Below are 27,896 nucleotides of genomic sequence, written 5' to 3'. Positions count from 1 at the left end.
GGGGGGGGCTGAACTCATTTCACCCTCCAGCCTGCTGAGGTGTCAAACGCTGTAAATCCAGAGCACAGGAGCAGGTTCAAGCCTAAATGGCCTGGAAAAGCTCAGGGCAGCATTTGTGTGTCCTGGTGTTTTCTATCCTCTCCTGACAGAAACTGCTGGCACCAAACTATAAAGCTTTATATGAGAGTCATCGTTGAGAGTGGTCTTTGTATCTTTAAATATTGAATTTCAGGTTTTCAGAAGGAGTCTGAGACACTGTAGACCTGCCACTAGAAGTAAATGTTACTCAGCATGAGTAAACAGTGTTTTTAAGGGCCATTTACAGCTTTAGGACACATTTTGTGCTCTAGTGTCTCTAAATATTTTTGCCTAGAAGTGGCTTTGAATTCCATAGGAATCATTTTTGAAAAGTACTTGTATGAGTGATTAAGAAAAAACAACACTGGGACTCATTCATGGAAAGTTCTTGCACAAATCTGTTCGTACTATGGGACTTTTTTAACCCTCAATTTGGTCTTGGAGACAAAGCAAACCCTGATCTCTATTGTCAACATCCTACAAGCCCGGGTGATTGACAGCTACAAGAGGCGTCAGGAGCAATGAGTTTACAAATTGGCCTCAGGCTTTTTCTCATGTATGTAAGACAAAACTGAGGGCTTAAGATTGTGTTGGAAAAAATATGGGCTTAGGAAGGGTTATGATGGACTTGTAATTTGACTGATAAATGGCTGTTAAGCCAGGCTGGTGGTGGTGATTAAGAAAAGAGTGAGCACTGGGCAGCATCACATGTTGACAGTCATGACAGCATCATAGAAAGTGTGTGGGGGTGGGGGGCAGCTGAGGCAGGACGTTGATGTGCTCATCGTGGGCTTATTGCTTCGTTTATTGCTCTATTGGCTTTTCACCATTACAGTGTTGGAGCAGCATATTAGTGAGCAGTTTGTTGCTGATTGGATGAGAGGAATCATGTGATTCATCATTGAGGGCTTCCTCTTCCAGTGATCCTCCTAAAAAGGCTGTCCCTGACATTACAGTCCTGTCTTTAAGCACCAAGGAGAGACCTTGTTTGAGTCCAACCTGCTGGACACAAGTCTGTGAGCATCTCTGCAACCGAAAAGCTTGTCAACAAAAACAGGATTTCTATTTTTATCTGACAGTTTTCTGAAAGCCCCACATGTGTATATATGAATACATTTCCCTAAATTTCCCTGTAGGAAGTTCTTACAGGAGTGCACATAAAAGCATAGGGGTTTAATGTAAGAACAAAGGAGCCCAAACCTTCATGTTCAAGAACAATGTAAAGACAGTCAGGAAACCCATGAACGTGGTGCTCCTGCTCAATCTGACAGCGTCACCTCAGCAGGTACGCTAACGGCTGAAATTATACTCTAGATGTCTTCAAAGCACAACATCATCTGCTGTTAACTAAAAGGACCAACTCTATAACTTTACAAAACAGGATTTGAAAATGATTCACCAACAAAAGCGACAATTCAAAAAGACACAATGTTTTTTGTTTTCAAAAATTGAGTCGATCTCAGCGACCTTTACATATCCAGTATAATCATTACACGAAATGCAGTTGTCCTTATTTTTCAAAGGGAATTTTATGGGGGAAATTGATTGTCCACTACAACTAAACCAAAGAATTGGCAGCAACAGTGCTTGTGAAATGCCTCAAACAAAATCTGTGTAGATGCACTGTGGAGGTCCCTGTGGTCCAGAGCCACCTCAGACAGGGGTCAGTGCAGTATTGGGTCAACAACAGCTTCTTTAGCATCACCGTGACTTCAACGTTTGTGCTCCCATATCAACATGATGGCTTTATCATTTTAGCATGTTAGCTCACATAGCATGACAGAGCAGCAAGCGTAGCAGCAGTGGTTGGTTTGTTTGATTGTACTGTATACTCTCTAATCATCTAGACACACGGGTTAGGGTTAGTGGGTTAGCAAGTGACATACGAAGGCAAATATAATCTGTGTTGACTTCATTGTCAGTCTGCTACATTTAGTCCCTCATTTTCTGTGGTTTGTAGATCGAAGCTTTTGTGATTGATGTGTGAACTGAAACTAACGACACTTTTCTCAGGTGTCATTGTTCATGATTGCTCGGGGGGGTGTGGTTGTGTCTTACGGTTTGACATGACAAGTGTTGAGCTTTTCCAGTGAAGCAGACACTGGGGTTAAATAGATCATCATTTCCATAATTACCAAACAACAAGGGGTTGAAAAAAACAAGCTGTCTGCGTGTCTGTTGTGTCTCGTCACGACTCATCCAGGTTGCAGTTCCTGGTTTGACAGCCACATGATTTTGGTGCTTATGTTTCCATGTTTGCAGGAGACAAGGAGGAGCCTCTTTAATCGCCTCATCTAACTGTTTTTCTTCCCTTCGTGTGCCCCCAGGTGGAGCGGGAGATAGCCATCCTGAAACTAATAGAGCATCCTCACGTTTTAAAGCTGCACGACGTTTACGAAAACAAGAAATATCTGTAAGTACTTCAAAGCATCAGCATCAGCACGCCAGTCAGTGCCACCCATCACAGACTCCCGTCACCTATGTGGTTTAGAGACCCTTAGAGCCAGCTCTCTTTTTCACCTTCCCCCACTAGGCTGGCCCGTGGTCCCGCCTATAAGATGAAATATGTAATTAAAAATGGACTTCACTTTGACGGACATATCGGGTGTTCCAGCTGGATTTGTTTCTACAAATGTCTGTGGGATTTTACTTCAGCTGTTTTTCTTTGTTTTGTGTGATGTCATACAGTGTCAAAACCATCCTGTGAGAATGATGCCATCACTACCACATGCCCCGCCCCTTTATATCATGCAGTGCCCAATGCTTGAAAGGCGGAAGTTGTGTGATGTCACAAAAAGATAAGATCAGATAAACCTTATTCATCCCTCAGTGGGGAAATTGGCACGTTACAGCAGCAGAAACAGAAGTAACAGCATAAAAAGCACAGGGCAGTAAATAGCAGAATCTTTAATAAAAAACTATAATACACTAATACACAAAAAGGGCTGAACAATTTTGACAAAAGTCTTTTTACAAATATTTTGACTGATATTTCAGAAATCCTTCTGAGAGACTGTACTTCTTTACATCGCCATCATCAAGACCTCATTAAAAGGATGGTGGTGGGATTTTTGTGGCTATCTGTACTAAACATATGCATAATAATACTAATAACAATAAAAACGCATTTTATGTATAGGCCCCTTCAGGTCACTCAAGTTCTCATAGAGAAATCATAAAAACAATACAAAAAACCATGTCAGATCACGAGGCTGGCATGGCTCAGAGGAAGAGTGGCCGTCTAGGAGCCGAAGCGTCGCTGGTTCCATCCCCACCTTCCCCCAGTGACCATGTCCAAGTGTCCTTGAGCAAGATACTGAACTCTAAACTGCTCCTGATGGCCCTGTGATGGACTGGCGACCCGTCCAGGGTGAATCCCACCTCTCACCCAGTGTGTCAGCCGGGATAGGCTTCAGCGCCCCCACTACCCTTAACACATAAGTGGTATAGAAAATGGATGGATGGATGGAGTAGGGTGGCATCATGCATGGCAGCCTCCGCTGTGTGTGCGTGTGTGTGTGTGAAAGAGAGAGAGAGAGAGAGAGAGAGAACAGGTGAATGAGACAACACTGTAAAGCAGGAAGATGTAAAAAGTAGTCCATTTCCCATATGTTTTGTTAAAGCGAAAGATCACCCAAAACGCCTCTTGAGCTCACAAAGAATTTTTTCCTCCACTTTCGTACTTATCTGTGACTCCAGAATGCAGACACAGCTAATCGCTGATTGGAGCTGAAGTCCAACTAGAGCATTTCCTGTGTGACACTCTTTATGGTAAAGTGGAGCACAAGCAGGTGGCACACTCAGTTGAACCAACCTGCTAGATGATGACAGTCAGAATGGTGAAGATCAAAGTCAAACACAAAATCCCAACCCCCAAATATCAGAGTCAGTGCTCAGAAACCAAAGCCATTAAAGTCAGAACCTGAAATTTCAAAGAGAGAACGGAGACCTCAGTCAGGACACACGGCCCCTCAAGCAACTGCCCCTGCACTACTCGAAATTAATTTCAGTGGTGCTGACAGCAGCACTTGGAGCGTTGGGATGTTATCAAAGCGTGGAATGTTTCATTGGTCTCCCTCAGTGTAATCTGTGGAGCTTGGGTTTGTATCCATATTTTATCATATTCATTAATCTATTGGCGGCTGTGCTCCAATGGCACAGCTTAATGCCTTGTTCAATAATTGATAAAGGCACCGCTGTCAAATGGAGTGGGAATTTATTTTCTTAATGTTGTGAGGACAGCGACGGATGGTCATCCCAGATGCAAACCGTTTGCTAGAGAACATTGCACACTCACAAATCACATGCAAACATGTTTCTAATTTAAATAGCTGTGGCAGGTAACCGCTCCAGCAGATCCCTTAATCTGCTAATAAATCAGGAGGTGGGGATGACGAGGAGCTCCGCTGTCGGAGACAAATGATTGGAGGAGATAGATAAAACATTTTCATCCGCGAGCACACACATCAGCACGGCTGGAGGATTTTCTCTGTGATTTACATTCCCCCTTGATGTACTGTGGTGACTTGACCATGTCACAGCCAAATACTCGGTAATTTATGACTCAATTATTTCATTAATGCTTCTTTCATCTTTAAACTGGGGATTTTCTTTGGTGGATTTGTTTAATCTGTACAGACAAACATGTGGGCTCTCGTAAGTCCATCTACTTTACTGTCCAGTTGTATGTGCTGATGGACTTTAATCTGGAGCTCCAAGACTTTGTCCTTCATCACTTGATCTCCGTGGAAACATTGAGCCTCATGATGAATGTCATACATTCACCACGGACTAACAATTTAATATTGGGATGCATAACGTGGAACTGTTGTTGAAAAAAATGAAGGCCTATTTACAAGGACGACAGAGACAATGAGAGAAATACAAATGAAAAAACTGAACACATTAGTGAGGAAGCAGGATGATTATTGCTTTGCCTTCCGTCTCCACATCAGCCCAACTGGAAACTGGAGATTTTATCACACCACTTGCTCACTCGTTTTTTTTTTCCCTAAATGGCTTTATTGAGCACCTCACATTGTGTCAAATCTCTATTTCTGCTTGTCTAATAAGACTTTGGAATGTTTTCCAATTCTAAAAGCTGTGTCTGCTGGTTTCTGACAGCAGGGGGTGAAGATCTGGGCAGCTCATGCTACAAATGACCAGCATGCCCTTTTCTCAGATGCCATTTTGATGTTGTTCCTGTTATTGTACTGTACTGTACTGTACACACACACACACACACACACACACACACACACACACACACACACACACACACACACACACACACAAATGGACCCCCATCTACTTGTGTCCTGTCTCCTGTAGGTACCTGGTGTTAGAGCATGTGTCTGGGGGTGAGCTATTTGACTACCTGGTGAAGAAGGGCCGGTTAACACCTAAAGAGGCCAGGAAGTTCTTCAGACAGATCATCTCAGCACTGGACTTCTGCCACAGCCACTCCATATGGTTTGTTTCCCTTAGACTGACCGTCGTGTCACACTCATATTCACGTTTCATCAATCATCATCATTCATCAGTATCCATCACTTATATTCTGTTAACATCAGGATGCCATCCTAAAGACAAATTCATGTTTTATGTCATATTTACCTTGAAACTGATTTGCCATGGCAGCGTAGTGATAATGTAAATTCAAGCGATAGACATGGCGTCGGCCTCAAGTCAAGTGAAGTCAGTTTTATTTGTGTGGCACCAAACCCCAACCAAAGTTCCGTCCTGACTCTGTCCAAGTAGAGCAGGTCCAGCACCTCCCTCCTTCAATGAACCTCCACCCAACAATTCTCCATCAGCAAGCACATCCTGCAACAGCAGCCACCAGAACCTTCCTTTACCAGCAGGAAGGTGGAGCAGATCCAGGATCAGTGAAGACGAATGTCTGCTTTGAGGGGCTGGGGGAAAGAAGCACCTTGTTCATATGAGAAATGCAGTGAACTCTCATTTTGTCTCTCAACCGAAAGCTGCTTTATGTTGGAACAGTTCAGACACTGATAGAAGATAAAGCAGAACTTCAGGCCATCGCAGTTTTCAGTGGTCAAAAAGTTTGATCTAATTTGGAAAAAGACCCTTTGGACAACCCTCTTATAAGTGACATGCATGAATTAATTTTGAAATGAGAGGCCGCATCCAAAAGGGCCCCAGAGGACAGGCAGACGAGGTTGGGAATGAGATCCTGGTTCTTTAGCGGCATCAGAAACGCAGGATGAAGCACCGCTGTCAAACGAAGCTTCGCCAGTTCACAAGCATCTGAAGTGGAGATGAGCTGCAATATTTTTCTGGCAGTTCAAACTTTCTGCCTGCCAAATTCTATCGCTTTTTTTGTCTGGTGAAGAAGATCACAGTGATGAAGCACTTTATGAGTGGAGGTGGTGAGGATGTTGAACATAATGACACACAGACCTGAGACATGCAGGAGACCAGGATCCTGCCTGACACAGTTAGACTAGATTACAATGTGATTTGGCCCTCTTCCAGGTCGTGTGTCAGATACAATGAACTAACTTGACTGCATCACTTTCTAGTCTTCTTAATCACCTCAGTTTTTTGTCCTATTGTCCTTCAGCCACAGAGATTTGAAGCCTGAGAACTTGTTGTTAGACGAGAAGAACAACATCAGGATAGCAGACTTCGGCATGGCGTCTCTGCAGGTCGGGGACAGTCTGCTGGAGACCAGCTGTGGGTGAGTGTTTCAGTTACATTTCCATGACTCTCTGCTTCGCACCCATCTTTATCTTGACTTGGATGTTTTGTCTCTTACCTTTTTTAATCAGCTTAAACCAACTGCAGCAGGTTAAAAAGTCTTGGAGGGGGAAGGAAATGGTGCAGGGAGCAAGAAAACAGTCTTAGATATTCATTAGCTAAGGAATAAAAAACACATAGGAGTTACATCTAGGGCGGCACGGTGGAGCAGGGGTCCTTAGGGTGGCCCCTTAGCAAGCAGGTTGTGGGTGGAGCCCCGGCTGGAGCATGGGGTCTTTCTGGGTGAGTCTGCATGTTCTCCCTGTTCCTGCTGGGTTCTCTCTGGTACTCCAGCTTCCTCCACAGTCCAAAGACATCAAGAGGGACCAGGTTAATCCAGACTCTAAATTGACCGTAGGCGTGGCTGGGAGAGCCAATGGTTGTCTGTCTCTATGTGTTGGCCCTGCCATGGACTGGTGACCTGTCCAGGGGGAAGGCTGCTGGGATAGGCTCCACCCTATGGTTGGAAGGAGTTACATCAATGATTTTTGTCGATCTTAACTCCTCTGATGGTGGTAAAGGTAGAGCAACTCTGAAATATAACGTGCAATCTGGCTGTGAAGTGCCTGTGACCTAATCAATAAAACCTTCAAATAAGTACTAAATCCAATGAGCAGCCAGTGGGGGTCAACATGGAGCCTCATTGAGTTGTAGTTTACAGGTCAGTCAGTTTAGCTTCCTGAAAACCTCAACAAACAAACATACATTCAAAGATTGGACCTGACAGGTTGGTTGATAGGATCATCAAAACAGAGGCCAGACCCCAGTGCTCCTTTCAGCATAGTTGATGTTGCTTGCACCAGGAAACAGAAGGGCCTGCAGTGTGCACAGGGTCATTGAATTAACTCATCACAGGATGCGTTACGCAACATCTACATCCACTACTTCTGCTACCGCAAATTATCAGCTGGCAGAGGTTTATTAATGAGCCAAAATCCTCTTGGATGTACGTGAGAAGGTTCCCAGTTCAAAGGTGCTTTGCTTTGCTTGCCCCTGAGTTTGGACAGCGGCATGCGACAGACTTTGACTCTCTGTCATGTAAAACAAAAACAGCAAATCCTGAGACACTGGAAGAGTGATGACAACTTTAAGTTCCTTGTCAGCGGAGGAGTGAATGAAAGGAAATTGGAATGCAATCAGAATCGTTACCCAACTGATTTAAAACTGTATATTCGATTCACAAGTGCAACTCTGTATGAACATGTGGAGCAGATGTTGAGCTTCATCCTTCCTGGGACCCTCGTTGGCTTTTGGAGAAACAAGCTGATGGCGGAACTAAACGATGCAGTTTCTGGAGTACTTTGTCAGCATATCTTGAGTTTTCTAACTCCAGTGCCTGTTTGCACGTGCATGAAGCTTTTTGACAGACCCAGGTGACATTCCCATGGCAACATGCAGTGCTGCACAAGTGTGGGGAGTAGACGGTGTCATCTTCATGCAAATATTGCCAGCTTCTAATAAGGAAGGTTACTTAACATTTATGTTTCTTTGCCCTGCTTTTTACAGTAAATGTACTTCCTGTTGACAATGCTCCCCAACAGTGGAATGACATAGCTATGTTTGTTTGCATCTGTCAAATTATCTGTGTCATCTGAGTAGTGTTTTGTTGTTGGGGGTTAAATCTTTAGGGCTCCACTGGGTTCATCACACCAATGTTCAGCTCATTTTGAACAAAGACACGGAGCAATACGGAGGGTAGGAATCGGGTGTCATAGCTGCTAGGGGCTGTCACGTATCCAGGGACATCTGATACCAGAGAAATGGAAACCTGCGCTGCATCCTTGTCAAAATCTGCCAGATTATTCTGTCACGCTTCAGTTTTAATGGAGAGCCACTAATGGATCCTGTAAATATCTTGCATGAGTAGCAAGTCCGACGACTCTTCCAATCATGTGACATTAAGGGAATTATTAAATGTCACTCAGCGAGAAGTTGCTGCGAGGAGGAAGGATGAACATTTGCTCTGGTGTAATTAGGCAGCAGTCTGTGTATTTTGAGTCGTTCACGATACATTGATTAGCATCATTAAGTGTGATGTTGGCGGCGATGAAGAGTGTGTTTACACTGATCTGTGTTTATTTAGTGCAGAGTTTGGATGGCGTGCTGCTTCGTTAGCTACGATGAATCAACGTGGAGGACGGCAGACAAGTGTCATTACCGTGATGTTTGTCATGATTCCATTATTCAGAAATGTCATGCAGCTTTTCACACGTACAAAGTCAACCATCTCGAATGAATCGGCTACATTTGTGAGAGATCTCCTTTTTAGACTTCATCAAGAAGTAGGAGACATCTTGTAACCACCGGATAAACGAGTGAGGTGAAAAATATTTGCATATGCATTTCATGTGCAATTTTTAATGAGAGAAGAGGTGCCAATGTCAGAAGAATGGAAAAGAAATTGAAAAAAAACTTTCTTCAAGCAGCTGCTCTGAGAGACTTTACCAAACAACGCAAACTTGGAAGAATTCGTACATTTGTTGAGGAGGATTTTTAGCAGCAGACCGATTCCCATTTGGCATTCTTGTGAGCTTTGCTGGCAGCAGAAATATCAGAGTTGTTGCACAACAGTGGCACTTAATCCTGACGCAGAACAGGATATCTGGCTTCTATACACACTTCTGCAGGAAACTGTCATGGAGTATATATTTTAAGACCGTTATGAAAATCCATGCCTGCCAAAAATGGATAGAAAAAAAGCTGAGCACAGCTAAAAGTGTGTCCTTCCATAAAATCTTCTCTGGAAGTGACTGATGTCTGCTTAAGCAACTGAAGCCACATTTTTTACCCTGAATAATTAGAGATTATCAAGTGGTCTTCACACTCTAACACAACAATATGCAGTTCGTATGGGGGGAGTGCTGCCAGGGCTGAGTTTTTTGTTATCCAATAGTAAGAACATTAATCACTGAAAAGTCACCCTTTTTATGTCAGTCAGGTAGCAAAAAAACCTCAACATAAAGTCATTGTTGTTTCACTGCATTATTGACAAGAGTGTGGGGGCCCAGAAGGCTGTGTTGAGGCTCGCCAGGCCTTCTCCTCCAGAGCGTCAGCTGGTCTCTCTGCCTGAGCGCTGTGGTGTGTGTTTGTGAGGTCATCCAGTATCACCCCCCACCTCTTTTCTTCTTTTCCAGATCTCCGCACTACGCCTGCCCAGAGGTTATCAGGGTAAGTGCTCGCTCTCCTCCTCCTCTATTCACTTCTTTTATAAAATAATAGCAGCACTGAGCTCCAGGAAAGCTCTTACATCACAGCACCAGCCTCTCAGCATTCAGTGCACTCTCTGACCAGAGGTTCAGATGCACTCTGTACACGCCTGTGCTGTTTGGGATGGAACCGTGCATTTATCGGGGTTTCTGGGGGTTTTTTCTGCTCCTGATATTCAAACCTGAATGTTTTTATTTGATGGGAATCAGCGTTAGCTTCTCCCAAATTGAATCAGACACCCTGTGGCCTTCAACTATGTCTTCTTCTTCTTCTTCTTCTTCTTTTTCTCCTTCTTCTTCTTCTTCTTCCTCCAAAAGTTTGATGGTTTTTAACCTACATTTTTCATTTTCATTCTTATTTCGTAATCAAATCCAAACATGTCACTTCTAGCAGTTTAACACATTCAGGCTGTGGCTTCTAGTGAGCATTTACAGCCTGATATTCACATGAGTAACATTCTGATAGCAATAAATCTGCCAGTCTTATTTTGAACTGATTTAGGTGTACCTAGATTCTTTTTATTATAATCAACGCATCATTTATGTGAGCGTTTCAGTTACTGACTAACAAAAGTAGGACACCGTCTGCTGATAATGATGGGCCTGATTCTTTATTTTAGACATTTTTAGTCCTTAATTTAGTCTTACAGGTAGGAAGTAAAGGTTGCTATTTGACTAAATGGGCCATTTAATGTCAGAACAAATTTTAATGAATGAGGTCCAGTGTCTACACAAAAATGGATTCCTGTAATGAAGAAAGCTGTTGCTGTTCCAATCGTCATTGTGGATTTTCATTGACATTCCGTCTCCGAGCAACAGTTTGGTTCAAGCTCCATTCATGATGACACGAAGAGCTTGATTTTGCCTATCAACCAAGTTTAACGCCACCTTCAGTGACGCTGCAGTGCTGCCACACAACTCAGTAAGATTCTGCTCACTGGCTGAATGAAAACAAGACAAGCACATCAAGAGAAGTATTTGGTTCTGATTTGCCAGAACACGTCACATCATGTGGTATTTTCCCATGTTTTAATGTGCATTTTGATGATGATGTTAAATATTCAATCATTATTTAAAGTCAAACTGTAGTGAAAGTAATTGTAGCACTATAATGAGTCAGACTGCCTCAGATCATTGCTGTAACACAGGAAGACAATATGTCCACATCTCAACATCAGAGGGGAAGTCCAACAAAACCGCATCCATGTTGGCACCTGATCCCGGCGGCTCACCGGATATGACAGCCTAATTAGCTCTAGAACGGCAGTCAGCATCACACAGTGCCGATATCATTCATACGTGTACACACGCTATTTTTCTGATGAATATGCTGGAGAGGTTTCAAGCTATTACAGCGAACTGTGGGAAACTGTGAGAGTGAATGTTGCACATGGTTCTGCCTCTGATGTGGCTCGCCCGCTCTCTCTCTCTCTCTCTCCCTCTCCCTCTCCCTCTCTCTGTTCCAGGGGGAGAAGTATGATGGTAGGAAAGCAGATGCCTGGAGCTGTGGAGTTATCCTGTTTGCACTTTTAGTGGTGAGTGACGGCTGCTGCTATACCAAAAATGAACCAAATAAATTCTTCAACCCATGTTTGCAGTGAGACAGACCAACTGAAGATTTAGCTAAATGTTTACAGAGGCGACCTGGTGACTCCTGTTTTATTGAAAATTATTTTTATATTATGTCTTTATTGCCATGCGTGCTTGAGGTTCAACGCTTCGCCACAGGGCAGTGATCGTTTCCTCGATCAGGGTTCAGGGGTTTCTTTTCTGGAAATTCCACGATTTGGTCGACAATCAGTCCTCAATTCAAAAATGATTCTTGCTTCATTACATGAATCCAGTTTTTATTGCTTAAAATTACTCCCCATTTGACTGCGAGAAACATTTGAACTGGTCTTAAAGAAGACAAATCACACTGAATCAGTCGAATGTACTTTCTTCAACATCTGCCAAAAACCTTCACCGGCTGAATGTCTCCAAAAATGTCAAGTCACTGCAACAACCTCAGCCCCATTCAGCTCCTCTGTACAAATCCTGAATTTAATTAGTAGACGTCAACCTTTCAGTAGGCTCTGAAATGATGCATGTCTTTGTATGGGGTGCATCTTTTCTCTCAGCTAGAAGACAGAAACCTGGCCTGAATGCTCATCTAGACTTCTCCTCTACAAAAATACGGACGTATGAGCAGTGCAGAAATGTGCTCACGTGTGGTTTGACGCGCTGCTGTTGGTGAAAACTGAGAGTTTTAGTGTCTTTGCTAAATGAATTTTTCAATTGTAAAGCAGTGGTTGCCAAAAATTTCCAAGGTGAAGAGACTGGTCACTGAAATCTTTAATCAAAAAACAGACTACCAGACCGCAGCACTGATCCTGGAAATTAAAAGTGAATATCCGAAACACTCTTTTACAGGAGCTCCGGCCCATTTAAGCACTGGAGGTCAGAGTCAATGACAGTCTGAGATCTGTGTTCCAGTGCTGTTCTCGTTGCAGTGGTGACTGCAAGAAGCAAAAGTCCTGCTGAAGCTGACGTTCTTGTTTCCCCCACTCAGACGTTTACAGCAGGTGGGGTTGAATTAAAGATGGGATGCTGGAAAAAAACAGTGTGCACTGATTAAAAATTAAAACCTCATTATAAATTAACTGAGTACAGAAATGAAACTGTCTAACGCACAATAGGCGACTTGTCTTTTCACTTAAGCTGTCGCGTGTGTGCTCTTGACATGAAAAGGTCGCTGGTTTGAGTCCCTTCACTGGCAGGAAAGATGTGGGAGTGAATAGGTGTTGGACTGAAGGGGTATTCCAATGCACTCCCCCAGGAATGTGCTGAGTGCCGTGGGTGAATCCTGCTGGGCGTCCACAAATTCCTGATACACAGGCACCCACTGAGGAGCTCCAGTAAAAGTGTTCGTTCGCCCCTCTTGAGTGTGTGCTGGCTGTACAGTGTAGTAACCATAGCAACAGGGGACAGTCTTTCTTCATACTTATTTTACAATTAACATCTAATTACCAATGAGTTACCCCAACATTTTGAACCTGTATGACAACTTTGATAAGTTGAATGGAGCTGAAGAGAGAAAAGAGAGAGAGGGAAACAACCGCCTACAGACTGCTGAACATTGGAAACACATTGAATGATGTTGAACATGCAAGAGAGTCTCAATTCACCTGAAAAATACAGTCATACAATATACACTGCCAGTCAAAAGTTTGGGCCCTCACAAGGCAAACCTGAGAAGTATATATGTATATATATATACTGTATATATATATATATATATATATATATATATATACTGTATATATATATATATATATATATATATATATATATATATATATATATATATATATATATATATATATATATTTCAGGTGACGACATCACAAAGCTCATTGAGTACTCATGCTCTGGCAACAAACCAATGGTGGCTACTTTGAGGAATCTAAAATCTGAAATGCATTTATTGTTATTTACCGTTTTTGTCTTTGCTACATAATTCCATATATCTTGCTTCATATATTTGATATCTTCAGTATCTACTATGTAGAAAATATTAAAAATAAAGAAAAAACATTGAATGAGAAGGTGTGTCCAAACTTTTGACAGCTAGTGTATAATAATAGTATAAGACAATAATTATTGAATACTTATTGGGTCCAGTGTTTGTAACATTTACATTCCACTGAGTTACTGTACTTCCATCTGAAAAGCTTTTGGATGAACAAAAGGGTCAATTTGGGCTCAGCACCTCTACGATGGTTTAAGCTGAAAGACCAAAAGGGGTTGAGAAGCCATGCTGAGGTCACCATTTTTCTGCTGGACAGCTAAGCTAATGTCCGCTAACAAGAGCAACCGCCCAAGTCTTCTTACCGCTATGCCAACTTTGACTATATGATGTTTGTTGTATCCACCCAGTAACCAGTAGAGGCCATTAGTGCAGGAGTGAGGGAGACGTGACTGGGAGGTATGGTTTCCATTGCACCATTAATCACAAAACCATCCAATTCCTATTTAAGCGACTGGTCCGTCGATCAGTTCCTCAGGTTGGTGACGAATGCACACGCTACAGTCCACTGCCCCTTAGAATTCTACTTTTTATCAGATCCTGTTAGAGAATTGATGGCAACTTTCTACCTCAGGCTGCGGCCGCATGTCCTCGAGTCCTGTCGTTTCATTTTGAGCATCTCGTGGTGCCTTGGGAAAAACAACTCTCACGAGCAAGTCTCGTACACAAACTGTGAAACTGTGCTCTCGCAGAAGTTGGGCCTGAGTACTCATGGCAGTTTATTTGGAACCACAGGCGGAAGAGCTTTTTTCTCTCGTACACTTTTATCTCCCCAGTTTCATAATTTCTATTTCTCACACCAAGTGCCAAACACTTTGGTGCGTTTCACTGACACTTTCACCAGTTATATTGTTCAAAAGTAGAATAAAACTCTTTGTTCATGTTGTTTTTTAATTGTTTGGATCAAAATGCCACAGTTGCTGGAAAACATTTTTCTCATTCCTTTAAGCCTGACACCAACCCTGTCTATGAATATGTGCTCGACATCGATGTTGTTAAAGTGCTACCCACATATTCTATGGGATAATTGGCTGCCACAAATGTGTATTTTGCAGCATATTAGTACTGGACTGTGTTATATCTTTTTTGTACTGCTAGCTCACTCTGGGCTGATCAGAGCACCGATACACTTGCAGTTTAGCGAGTGGAATCACAGCACATCTATCAACCGCTGAACGATTATTTGAACAAACCTTTTGGACAAATCTTTTGATTGAATCAACAAACAAACATGGCCATGGTGGATCTTTCCCACCTGTAATATCCTCCAACATTTCTTCACTGATGGCCAAGTTTCCACTGGGGCAAATTAGCCTGACAGCTGCCATGAAATCGACTCATTTGCTTGGCTTTCCTGCTCAATGTGTGCATGTTCTGCAATCGTATGCACTGTAATTGATTTTGAATGTTGCTAGCACATCATGAGCTTTTTGGCTCTCAGTTTAAGCAAACTTTGCAGACCAGGAATGGCTTGTGGAAGTCCTTTTACATTTGATGGCAAAACACATTCAAATATAAATGTTGTTTTTGTCCTTTGGTAAATGACAATGGTGTAAGTGGGAGGTTCCAGCGTACTGGACACCTTGATGCACATGATCCTTTATGTGTGGGACACAAATTCAGCAGCAGCCACAATGTAAGAAACAGAACTGAAATCTGAGTGACGAATGAGTTGTCAGACATCCAAGTTAATGACTCTGTTTGGGAGCTTTAGACACTCAGGAATTCTTCTGCTGATTAAGGAGAAGCATCATGTGGACATGAATCTCTGAAGTTGTGGTGATCACCCACGCTGTGTCAGCAACCATCTGGCTTGCTCCTGCTCATTTTCCAATCAGGAGGAAACCGTATCAGTGGTCACGTCACTGGGCGTGCTCCCCAGCTGGAGCGTAGAGGCCGAGGAGGCGGCCGGCTGCAGGACAGACTGTCCTCAGTGACACCAACTCTGATGGCACACATGACTCACAAACTGTCTCCTATTCAGTCCAGAGTATCTGACCGGCCATTTACATGACAACAGGAGGAGTGTTGGAAGGAAAGCTTGATGCTTACAGGCATATTGATTTTGCTCTGCAAGTACAAGAGTTTGAAATCCCTTAACAACTGCTGGTCAGGTTTCCATTGATTGATCTCAAAGTAGGAGGAGGCGTTTCCAATTTCCTGTTGTCCAATCATCACAACCAATCCTTGAGGGAGGAGCTGTGGGAGTTCGAGGCAGTCATGTCACATCAGCGATATGTAAAGAAAACATAGCCAAACATGACCAAGTGTTAACGTTTTATCAAAATATTATGTTGAAAAACACACAATAGTAATCGTGTCCGTGGTCGACGTGAAATCATGGCAGCAGCATATTCTGTTCGTCTTAAATGAATGTATCATTATCCAAGAAGAAATCCACAAGGTTTTAAGATCCATACTAGTTTTGTAAATTGGGTCCAAAATAAACTGAAAGAGTTTTCCATTAGTGGTCATTTATCTTCTACTAAATCCTAGAACATACGAGACTGAATTCTAAACAGAGCAAGAAGAACAACTACCCCACCCTCAGATATAAAACCACTTGCCTTACATTCATGAGGACATGACTACATACAGTATAGTGGTAAGAGGACCCTGTCTGTCTCAAGGGATACTCATGTTGTTGGTTGACTAGCTACAGCCTATCTGATGGATTCTGTATGGCTCGCCACTGTGGGAGACATTCAACATAGTAATCACCTGCTGAACCTACTAGTCGGTCACATGTGATGATCGTGCCGATGAACTTAATGACAGTCACAGCAGATGAACACTCGCTCCTCTCACAACATTTTGAAGATGACTTGTCAGGTTTCCCTTCGCTTTTCTGCAGAATATGAAGTTTGAGGCAGCTAATCATTAAATTTGATGGGAGTTTTCAGGCTGTTTAAAATTTAATAATGCAGTTTTGCTTCAAGGGGACACTGTCCTCATAAGACCCAGCATGGTAAGTTGTCAAGTCCTGAGAGCAATACTGACCATCCATTCATCCATCCATCCATCCATCCATCCATTCATCATCCATCCATCCATTCATCTATCCATCCATCTATTCGTCCATCCATCCCTCCATCTTCTCCCTCTCCTCCTGTTGAGGGTGGTGGGGGTGGAGCCTATCCCAGCAGCCTTCCCCCTGGACAGGTCACCAGTCCATGGCAGGGCCAACACATAGAGACAGACAACCATTGGCTCTCCCAGCCACGCCTACGGTCAATTTAGAGTCTGGATTAACCTGGTCCCTCTTGATGTCTTTGGACTGTGGAGGAAGCTGGAGTACCAGAGAGAACCCAGCAGGAACAGGGAGAACATGGAGACTCACCCAGAAAGACCCCGTGCTGCAGCCGGGGCTCCACCCACAACCTTCTTGCTGGGGGGCCACAGTGAGGACCACTGCTCCACTGTGCTGCCCCAATACTGACCATGAAGATTTCATTGAATTGATTTGGATTTTGTTGATTTTGCTGTTTAAATGCTGACATGACATCATTGTGCCAAGCTTACCAGCAGTCAGCTGTCCAGATCCCTGTAATGCGCATGAGAAGACAGTGGTACCTATCTGGTTGTCTGACTCTGAAAATGGACACTCTTTATTTCCCCAAAATTGACCCCTTCCTTTAAGTTTTTAGTTTTGGTTCTCAGATGGAAAAATGCCCCCCCCCCTTGACGGTTTCCTATTTGGGCAGCATTTGTTTTTTCAAAAATGTTCTCGGCAGTGAACCTGCCACAGCCTAATGCTGGAAGTGGAGGTGATATGAGTGCCCAGGCCAAAAACCCTAATGCTGGGTCTTTATGTCCAGAAATGATTGAGAAACAACATCTGCACACACACACACACACACACACACACACACACACACACACACACACACAAGCCTCTTGTGTTTGATTAGATTAGTCTGTGTTGGAAAGAGGAGTCCTGGTTAACCTCAAGCCCTGTACCCAGACAACGATTGTTGAGACTTGGGCAGGATTTAGGTGACATGTGTCCTCCTGCTGTTCCTCCAGGGCGCCCTGCCGTTTGATGATGACAACCTGAGGAATCTCTTGGAGAAGGTGAAGCTGGGAGTTTTCCACATGCCTCACTTCATCCCTCCAGATTGCCAGAACCTTCTTCGTGGCATGATTGAAGTGGATGCCACGAAGAGGCTCACAGTAAGTGACTGCACACCACGTCGTCGCCAGGCCTGGCTGCAGGACAGATGAGAGCAGAACGCTAGTAACAGTCAACTTGTGCTCGCTCTGCATTTTCACAGTCAACAAGGCTGCTGCCGTAGGGACTGCTCAGGCTAAATTTAGATTCTGCAGCAACTCTGCTCTGCATAAAATCTTTTTTATCTCAGGCCAAGGATTTGTTTCAGCTTAGAATAGGAACTTTATAAAAATAACTGTTAGGTAATGCATTTTCAGTTATTTGAACTTTAAGCATTCAGTTTGGCAACTGAGCTGCACTGTCATTGAAGTAAAACAACTTCCTGTTATAGCTCAGGCACACTGGGCCATTTACGCTGGTCTGAAGACATCTGCAGTATGAGAAAGTACAGCTTGTGATATTTACGACCCCTGAAGCAGGTCTGTGTCTGTGGGTTCCATCGTGACATGACTCCACGCTGCCAAACTCACCTGCAGCCAAAAATAACACAGACAGAGACGCTTGTTCAGTTTCTGGACCTCTGAAGAGACAAACTGAAGGATATGTGGACCCTAAATGGTTCAAATGCTGCTGGAGAAAAGCTGTAATGAGCACCTCCACTTAACCTTTCCCACCACGGCCTCACTGTAATGGTGCTGCTGCAGCTACACATCGTGAAGAGATGTCATCGGAGGTTGGAACCATCCGTGGAGGTGTGTGAAGTTCAGAAGAAGTAAGGTTGCCTGACCTCTGCAGCTTCTGCTCATGTCTGACAAAGGCAGCTCCAAGCTAGAACAGGAGTGGGACTCTTCAGTTATTCACAGGGGATGATGATGTTCACAGTTCATGAAGGATTAGAATGTGTCCACAATCCTCTGCTGCGCTTCTGCACCAAACATTCATCCAAAGTTGCTTTCTCAGCCAAACTGCATTATTTGTTCTTTCTCTCTCTCGCAGATAGACTCGCCTCCAGGTCAAAGCAGCTAGAACGATAAATAGATGGATTTTAAGACCGCATTCAAGAAGTATTGAACATGAACTGTGTGACATCACCACAAAGTATGTGTGTGAATTGTTAGCAAGTTTAAAGTTTTTACATTTCTCTTGGGTTTGGCATCGCTACTTTTGAATTAAAAAAAATGGCTTTTTGCAAATGTTGGCACTTGCAAAAAGCTATGCAACTAAATTGCCCCAAACATATGCGTAGCTCCAGCATATGGAATGTGATCTTGTAACACCATGGACCACCATCAACTTTAACAGGGGTTTGGTCTGCAGGGATTAGTTACTAGTTTTTCTCTGGAGAAAAATCAAAATACAAAAACAATTTCACTTGTTTGGAAGTCTGAATTGGAGTCCAACTAGAAGGCAGTGAAATTCAACAAAACAAAAAACTGTCCTTATGACATTTCCAGTGGGTGTTTTTAGAACTAAGTATAAGTATGAAACTTAGAGTCAAACATTACACTATGCCCTAATATTCAGAAGACTGAAGGAAATATGAGGAAAAATGTGACTCAGAGTTTCTCTTTATCATATTTTTGCTCGCCACTGACTTTTGTTGTTCTTCTCATTTGTGTTCCAGTTAGAGCAGATCCAGAAGCATACGTGGTACCTGTAAGTAGTTCCACTTCTTTCCTGTGTTGAGTGTCTTCATGCAGGCCCACACATAATTGTTTAAAACAGTTTATGAAATCTCAAAAACCTGAGAAGAAGCGGATCCGTTGGTCTTGAGTCTGAGCTGTATTGACAGAGCTGAAGAGGGCAGGACATTCTGATGGCAGTTTCAGGTGACAGTGTGACGCTTCTGTCTAACTTCAGGTTTCAGTTGACACTGTTTGGTTAGAACTTCTCCGTAAATTAAGCGGTGAGATGTGAGAGCATGCTGGTGTTCATGGTGAAGAATTCTCATCTCAGAAGAAGGACGCATGTTGTTGTTGGGATATCCACTTGTAGATTAAGTTTCTGTGCGTACACATCATGCTCAAGTATGCCTCTGTTTCAAGTTTTCAATTGTTCTCTTGTACTCTGTTCTCACTTGTACTTGTACTATTCATGTATGTCTTTGCCATCAGAGACTGAAGATCCAGGCAGGGCTTGGCTGCAGAGTGACTTGCATGTGTTTTTGCTGCAGAGCTGGAAAGAATGAGCCTGAACCCGAGCAGCCCGTCCCTAGGAAGGTGGCCATCAGGATGCTGGCTTCAGCTGAGGAGATCGACCCTGACGTCCTGGAGAGTATGCACTCTCTGGGCTGCTTCAGGGACAAGGACAAACTGACCAAAGACCTGCTGTCTGAGGAGTGAGTGAAGAGGAGGAGGAGGAGGAGGAGGAGGAGCAGGGGACAAAGGAAGGTTGGGGGGTAGCAGAGAGAAAACCTCAGAGGTGACAGATTGTAGTGGGAGGGAGGGGCAGAGAAATACAGGATTCACCTGAGAAATGTTCAGTGTTGTTTGATGAATTCTTCTTATGTCTTGAGATGATGGAGCATCTGAGTGAGCCAGTGGACACATCTGATGGTAGGCCCTTGGACTCTCTCTCCCTCCCTCTTTCCCTCTCCAGTGACAACCAGGAGAAGATGATCTACTTCCTGCTCCTGGACCGCAAGGAAAGGTATCCCAGCCAGGAGGACCAGAACCTGCCACCACGAAATGAGATTGGTAGGCCAGTCCAACTGACCTGAATCACAACAGCAAATATTCACAGCGCAGGAGTAATAAATCCAGTGGTCTCCTTTCTTTTAATCTCACACCATTATCAGGTGGAAATTTCCTCTCATCCGGTAGATCTGTTTACATTGAGATATGGCCACAGGTCCTCTGGTTCCAAATTGCGGTAATTATCTTCAATCGCCATAATAACCACTGGCGCGCTTTGAAAGTGGGTGTGTCTCAGGCTTGATGTTTCAAACGTGGATGCTGCAAGTTTCACAAAGCTAGCATGCTGCTGCTTTTTAATCCAACCTTTTGATAGTTACGCTTAAAAAAGGAGTAAGTTGAGAGCTTCATGCTTGAAAGTACTGCTAGAGTAGCGATGACCTTCAGAAAAATGTAGTGGGTCAAAAGTTTCCAAAAAACAAATACTCAAGTACATTTTTCAAATATCTGTACTCAAATAAATCGACCTGAAAACTGTCAACCTGCAAGTAATTTTCAAAGCCCTTTTTTTATATAAATGTTTGAATCTATAAAGGTTTTTTCGCATTTATTTCAGGAACGTTTTTAAGACGCTAAACTAAGGTGCACTAAACGTCAGTGTGTTGACGTGTTGAAAACATGTACACAAAATGTTTGCTGGTGTGGCAATGATAACTGCTTGGCATAGGCAGGCAGTGAGGGGGTGGGTCCATGTTTAAATGTTATCCTATTTTGTGTGTGTGTGTGTGTGTGTGTGTGTGTGTGTGTGTGTGTACTCAGATAAAATTATTATTTGCTTATAAAGTGATTCAGTTTTGGAGGAGGATTGGCAGTATTTTATCTTACAGCTTTGGATCAATAAAAGACACAAACACAATCAGACATTATTTTCAGGATATGGTTAAGATATCAGTGTCATGAAGGCGGAGCCCCTCAGCTGTGTGAGTGAGCTTCAACTAATCAATTGCTGTTCTTCTGTATGAGACCATAAGGCTTCCACTGTGTGTTTTGGGGTTGCAACAGGCAGCTGTTTTTGCAGGAAAAGCTTTAAAGTGCATTTAAGTTCTGCCCACGCTGGAGGGGAAAACAGCTCATCATTGACTTCGTATGCGTGAAGGTCTCACGTTGACAAGCCAGTGTGTGAACTAAGACCTGGAAAATATCTGAAAGCTGCTAATACCACCATCCAGCTGATACCCCTCCAGATTAAAGTTTATTAGAATAAAAACAATTAAACCATGAACAAGTTATTATATTGTATTTTGTGGCTGCTTTCTGTCCTCGTGTCATCCTTTTTTTTGACCTTTCATGACTTCATCCTGACCCCGCTCAGCAGACCCTCCGAGGAAACGCGTGGACTCGCCCATGCTGAGCCGTCACGGTAAGCGGAGGCCGGAGAGGAAGTCAATGGAGGTGCTCAGCGTCACGGAGGGAGGATCACCCGTACCTGTAAGACGAGCCATCGATATGGCGACTCATGGTCAGAGGTAAGACGTGTTGATGTGCACTTGTGTTCATGTGCATGGAAAACTACGTTGATACATTAAGAGGATATGCAGTTGTTCAAGTATGTAGAAGATGGTTGTTATCAGTGATGATAAAAAATGTATTTGATCCCAGTTGAGGCAATTGAGGGAAGAAGGTAGATCTCAGCAGCACCTCACCAAAGTCTGAGTGCTGCTTTCTCTTATTTATGTCCCTTTGTGTTTGTTCTCACTGCAACTTGATTTCAATCCTTCGCTTCACGGAGCTTTGTCAAGTTGACTGGGAGGTCTGTCCACAGTTGTGAGTCCTTCCCTCCGTCGCTGTGGTCAAATACATGACGCATCGTTATCGCAACCTCACTTGGCTGGTTCAGGATGTGCAGTGCACTCATTCAAGATGGGACATAAACCAGCCCCCCTGCCAGGGTCTAACAGTGTGCTCTCAGCTCCGGTAGAACCTCAGAGCAGCTGTGAAACTGCATGAACAGGACGCTGGGGTGTGTGGGTGTGTGCGTGTCTGTGTGTGTGTGCGTGCGCGCGCGCACATAGGCGCATGCATCACGCAGGACAGGAAACAGAAGTCAGTTTTGGCAGATTGAAGAACGATGACCGTGAGTGTTTGTGCTGCTTGGACACACAATGGACTCAATATTGATCATAATTTGGACAAGAAGAGTACAAAAGTCCTAATGTTGCAAAGGTGCTTAAAAATGCAAGCACACAATTACTTTTTTCTTGCAAAATAAGAATGTAACCAAAACCCTGTCTCTTGTGTCACAAGCCTAAGTTACAGCCTATGAAGAGTGGATCAGTAGAAATGCCTGACAAAAAGTCCAGAGAGCTCCAGATTTATGAACGTGCTGCAGAGTCATTTTAACATTCCTGAAGGCACAGACCATAATGTGTTTTCTGAAATGCATCTTGTTATTCCACAAACACACCAGATATCTCTCAAGCTGCATGCTTCACCTCCAGGTTGAATTCCCTAGAGACATCTTTGCAGCATGAAGCCCTGAGAGCTCCAAACTGTGTCAGAGCTTTCGCTGCTTTGTTAGTTTGTTGTGTTGTCTCTGCCTCCTAAACAGCCCTTCAACCGGTTCTCCTCTTGATCCTTGAACACGCTTTTGTTTTCCAAATGATGTCTTTTCTGGTCGTCCCCCTTCACGTTGAAGGCAAAATATGACTGGCAGCAATTTTTTTATGCATTATTTCTGATAGGCTCTTTGGGCATTATTACCTCCATAACAGGTAGTTTTGTGGAAAGAAAAAAAAAGAAAGAAAAATCAAAATTCTCTTCACATGACCCAAACCATTCAAATTAGTTTAACAGTGAATATTGTGGGTGTGCAACCGATGCAAACACTAAGAGGTTTTCATCAGCCTCCACATCAGTCACGACACAGGTGTAAGTCGCGACAGTGTCGTCGAACGCTCACTTAGGGGCACTGCTATTTAGGTGGTATCTCACCGTTTCATGGCATTGGAGTAAATATGATTTCAAATTGGAAATTCAGAAAACAGTTGACACAAAAACTGAACTCTTGCATGTGTTGTTGAGAAAACAACCTTTATTCTCTTTACCCACTGCACTTCCACACAGGTTTTTAACCCTACAGACCTACATTCAGAGGCCAGTTGGTCCTGTTCTCAATGCAAGCAGACAAGGAGTTGCCCTTCTGTTTTTGTTGGGTTGATTTTGTTTGATTTTAAAAAAAATGTTTGGTTTATAATGTTTGCCATCATAAATGCAGCCAATCCAGAGATAGAAGTGTCTTGTGTTGTCTAAACAGCACTGGAGTGTAGTGTGTGGGGCTTCTGCTCAGTCTTTGGTAGCTGCACTGCAAGATGTTAAGCTGCTGCTTCAGCACCGACAGGTTGATCCTACGGAGATGACAACAAGTCGTGGGAGTTACTGGCAGAGGCGATAAGCTTCCATCCCTCCATGTACAGGATATTGTTAATAGCAGAGCTCCAACCGCTCTCGCTACATGCCTCGGACATCGGAAGAGCTGGAACTGGCCACGAGTTACAACATTCCCAGAGCCTTTGCATTCCCATCTTCCCCATTAATGCTGATTTGAGCTGATAAACTTCAGAGAATAAACACCATTGTAATGTTTATTTTCTGAGACAAAAAAAATGGTTTGAAGAAGTTTGACATTCACTGCATCAATTTGAATCTTACTCTCTTAAGCTGTTCACGGTGTTAAAGGTGTGTGGTTTTCCCTTCGCGTGGGGGGATTGCAACAGTGTCAGGAGCTGTGGCACCGTAAAACAAGAATGAGTGCTCATTTTGGGCAGAGCTGTGAGCTGAAAAGCGCGGAGACGCTCCTGATGTGGCAAACCCCTTCACATATCTCAAACCGATTCTGCGTCTTTATGGTGATGTCCCTGCCCTTCCACGGTGTTTGTACATCCAGAGACTCAGCAGGAGTTACCTACTTAGTTGTCATCCCAGTGCAGCAGGCGTAGCAGGCAGTTGGCCTCACTGATGACTGATTCAGACAAGGTGATGAAGCTTAATATCTGACTCTGTGAACAAGCTCCAGGACATGAAAAGTTAGCAGTATGGTTTCTTTTCAGCAAGCAAGTGTGTTGAACGTCCCGATGACTCCGGCATGACCCATGACTTGTGGATCCGTGCATGTTTTGTGTTGCTCTTTATTTCATGGTACTTTTATCATTTCCCTGTGCTACGTTTGTTCCAAGGTTTTGTTTTGAGTTTGTAAGTATGGCATGGTGTATGGTAGGAATCCCCTTTTGTGACGGCCTTTCTGTCTGTCTCCTGATTTTCTGTCTGCCCCCCTTTTTTTAGCAAATCTGTTTTCAGTAAAAGCTTGGATATCACAAACGCTAACTGCAGCAAGGAAGAAAGGTATTGGTCTGTTCCGCCCGTCCTGACTCATCTGTTAGTCTAGTGTTTGTTTGTAGTGTCAACTCCATTTTGTTTCTACCATCCATTAGTTTACGTTCGTTTGGTATTCATTAGTGGATAAACTCCTGACATGTCCTTGTCATTCACTTTTAAATGTAGCATGCTGTGTTAGCGAACAAATGTCTTCCAACTATGTTCAGTGTGCTATCGCCAAATCAAAGTAGATATGAGGGTGTAAACGAAACAAAGTGCTCATTTTTTTTCCAAGTGGCAAATCAAATTTGTCAAATATTACAAAAAAAAGTTCTGCATGTCAGAGGTAAAAGAACTGAGCCTGTTTCTACTGTAGTGATTCATCAGTGTCCTGAAATACTGCACAATGAACTGAAAACTAAACAAGGCTGCAGTTGTGTATCGAACATTGGATTTTTCTAGAAAATCCTTGAGGATTTTGATTTGTACTTGAAGAAAAACTGTGGTTTTTTTTGAAAAATTTGGCGTTTGGGTCTGAGTATTGATTATATTACCTGATAAGTAGGTAAGAGAATACTTTGCTTCTTGTTCCTGACTTTCAAGCTTAGTTATATGCAGTGGAAGTATTTTTTTAAATTGGTTTCTTTATTTTATTATTTCTTTAAAGATTTTAAGCAGCTCCAGATTCTGACCTGCATAATCAGATACACAAACACTAAATGTCTGGTCTGTGCCGGTTTGCTCAGAGAGGATTCATGTCTTATCTGATACATCTCTTATAAAATTTTTTTTTTTTTAAAAGAAATCGGAGTTTTGTTTCCCAGCCTGCGTTGTGCACTGGTGAGCAGGTCCAGGGATCAGCCTCGACTGGATCCGTGTGATGACCCTGTTAATGGGCAGAATAGTTTTGTGTGCCTGAAACCAGAAAAAAAATGCCACATTACACCTTTGATGATAGACTCGGAATTTTCAGCCTCAGTTCTTGCAAAGGTGGGGTGACAATCTTTGGGCTGTGCTGAACTCTTTTATGCAGCTCACCATTCACACACAAGACACTCAGAGTTAAACTTCAGGTTCCAATAGGGTCAAACCTTTTTGGTAGATTTCTGGAAACTTTCTTGGAAATTTACTTTGGAAGGTTTTTTTGGGAACAGTAGGGAACTTTCCAGGGGAGTAGTGGGAATACAAGGGGCTTAACAGGCATATATGGGAATTATCTTCAGACATTTTGTGGTAATTGTATTTAACTGTGCGCTGTGCATTCTTCCCTCACGTGCACACTCAGATTTCACAAACTACATTTGATCAGTGATACTGAGGTTAACCAGCAGCTCCCAAATCTGTTGATTCTATTGCTTTGTGCAAGTTTGTTTTCTATTTCTGTTTGACTGAGCGTGGTCTGGATTCAGCGCGCCCCTGCACCTGGACCCTCCATTCCCAGCAGCATCAGATGGAGTTAAAAAAAAACAAAAAACTCATTTTTTTTAAAAATGTGTTTTACCATGTGCTTGCCTTTCTCCTTGAAAATTACAGCATGGTTAGATCAATAAAATTATCCCAATAGTTCCAGTTAATTCTTGTATATTCCCACTAATGCCCCTGGAAAGTTTCAAAATTTGAATATTCCTGTGTGTGTTCATCTTCTGTTGTCTTCTTCTTCTTCCCACCATCTTCACTCCCCATTGTCGACGTGTGTGTTTGTATTGTGTTTTACTGGTGTGTTTTTCTATTGAAGCATGGGAAAGGTCATTTTAATCATGTGTGCTCCTCCAGCCGTCCTCTGTAGCTAACCTTCTGCAGGGAAACATGGTGTGTCGATGGATTCACAGCCTGGATGGAGATTAGCATAAATTAATTGCCAGGAATGCAGATGGAGCACAAACACAAGATGGAAATAAGCCTTTCTCTCCGTCTGAATAGCCCTTTATCTTGCTCATCATCTAATTGGGGAGATCCATAAAATGAAGCATTTGCTCTCTCACACACACCACCAGTAATAAGGCAGTTATTAATGTTCACATATCAAAGAGTAACTGGCATCAGCTTCCTGTTTGCTGACTGGATGGGTGTCATACTCAAAGAGTTGCGTGTTCATAGAAGCTTCTTTTGAAGTGTTTGGAGAGTCCCCTCACCGTCAGTAATCGAGTGCTGCTGTGGGTGAGAACTGGCAGACACACACACTTCCTCAACATGAGATGAGGCCGATCCGATGGCCAAGCTGCAGTGGTTCACCACTTTCAGGTGAAAAGAAGGGATTAAAAACACTTCACATTCACTCAGAAGAGAGCAAAAACTTCTATATGGAATTGGGATCGTTTGCCTTTTACATACAAGGTCAGTGGAAACACTGCAAATTTGCTTGGTTAGCACACGTGTGTGTGTGTGTGTGTGTGTGTGTGTGAGTGAGTGTGTTAGGCAAGGTAGAGGTAGGGCCACTCAAGCACTTAACAGATCACAAACCTCAAAAAATGAAACAAGCGAGAAGATGCATAGTAGCACACAAACACGCTGGGGCTTTTACAGGAAGTTTTGGCTGGAGTCGTTGCTGACAGTCACTTTGCCTGGCAGCAGCTCACCAAGGCTTCACTGTTGCCTAGCAACCTTACACTGATGGCAAGACTCAATTATTTAGAATATGTAGCACAACACAACACAATCCTCTACCATTGCTTGATTCACAACCATCGTCATTGATTTATGAACCATAAACATTCAGACACGTGAGGGCAGAAGACAGAAGGTTAGAGAAGTTAGAGAGGCAAAGTGACAGCAAAAAATCTTGGCCATCGTGAGCCTTCTTACATGTAAACTCTGTACTGTCAGGTCATTGCTGGTTTGTGGTGAAATCAGGTGAGTTCTTCCTGTTTTACCATGACAAGTCAATGCTGTGAGGAGGCTGCCTCCCCCGCCTCTCTCATGAAGGCTCCAGGCAGGAACATGGAAGCTTTGATTTATTGAGACAAGAGCCAAATAAGAGAACTCATGGCTATTTCGTCCTCTTTGACTTGATAGTGTGAGATGTACAACCCTTCTTTGTCTTTTGCTTAAAGGTGCCATAGAGAGGTTGAAGGGGGTATTAATTCTTGTTCTGTGGTGTGATTTGTAACCCCACAAAAAGTGGTTGGGTCTGTGATGACTCAAAGCTTCCTAAAAGCTCTCTGAAACCG

General features: G+C 43.2%; 1 protein-coding gene across 14 annotated transcripts in view; it reads left to right on the top strand.

Moving 5' to 3' along the window:
* LOC147268834 (serine/threonine-protein kinase BRSK2-like) overlaps window positions 1-27,896 on the top strand; it is a 139,705-nt gene that overhangs the window by 89,356 nt on the left and 22,453 nt on the right. For 4 of the 14 annotated variants that reach the window (XM_086223213.1, XM_086223212.1, XM_086223205.1 and 1 more), the window contains exons 3-13: window positions 2,406-2,491; window positions 5,410-5,550; window positions 6,665-6,781; window positions 9,975-10,008; window positions 11,513-11,581; window positions 17,641-17,787; window positions 19,350-19,381; window positions 19,899-20,063; window positions 20,324-20,421; window positions 21,731-21,884; window positions 24,697-24,756. In XM_086223213.1, coding sequence (XP_086079339.1) covers window positions 2,406-2,491; window positions 5,410-5,550; window positions 6,665-6,781; window positions 9,975-10,008; window positions 11,513-11,581; window positions 17,641-17,787; window positions 19,350-19,381; window positions 19,899-20,063; window positions 20,324-20,421; window positions 21,731-21,884; window positions 24,697-24,756 — 1,103 coding nt within the window. The remainder of the gene's footprint in view (window positions 1-2,405; window positions 2,492-5,409; window positions 5,551-6,664; window positions 6,782-9,974; window positions 10,009-11,512; window positions 11,582-17,640; window positions 17,788-19,349; window positions 19,382-19,898; window positions 20,064-20,323; window positions 20,422-21,730; window positions 21,885-24,696; window positions 24,757-27,896) is intronic. The other 10 variants (XM_086223217.1, XM_086223216.1, XM_086223211.1 and 7 more) reach the window with 3 other exon arrangements.

This window comes from Aulostomus chinensis, chromosome 2 (genome assembly GCF_037954235.1).
Source record: "Aulostomus chinensis isolate RoL2024-O1b breed Wild chromosome 2, RoL_Achi_v1.0, whole genome shotgun sequence".
In the NCBI taxonomy this organism is placed as follows: Eukaryota; Metazoa; Chordata; class Actinopteri; order Syngnathiformes; family Aulostomidae; genus Aulostomus; species Aulostomus chinensis.
Note: the sequence above shows the minus strand (reverse complement) of the source record. Positions and strands in the feature narration are given on the sequence as shown.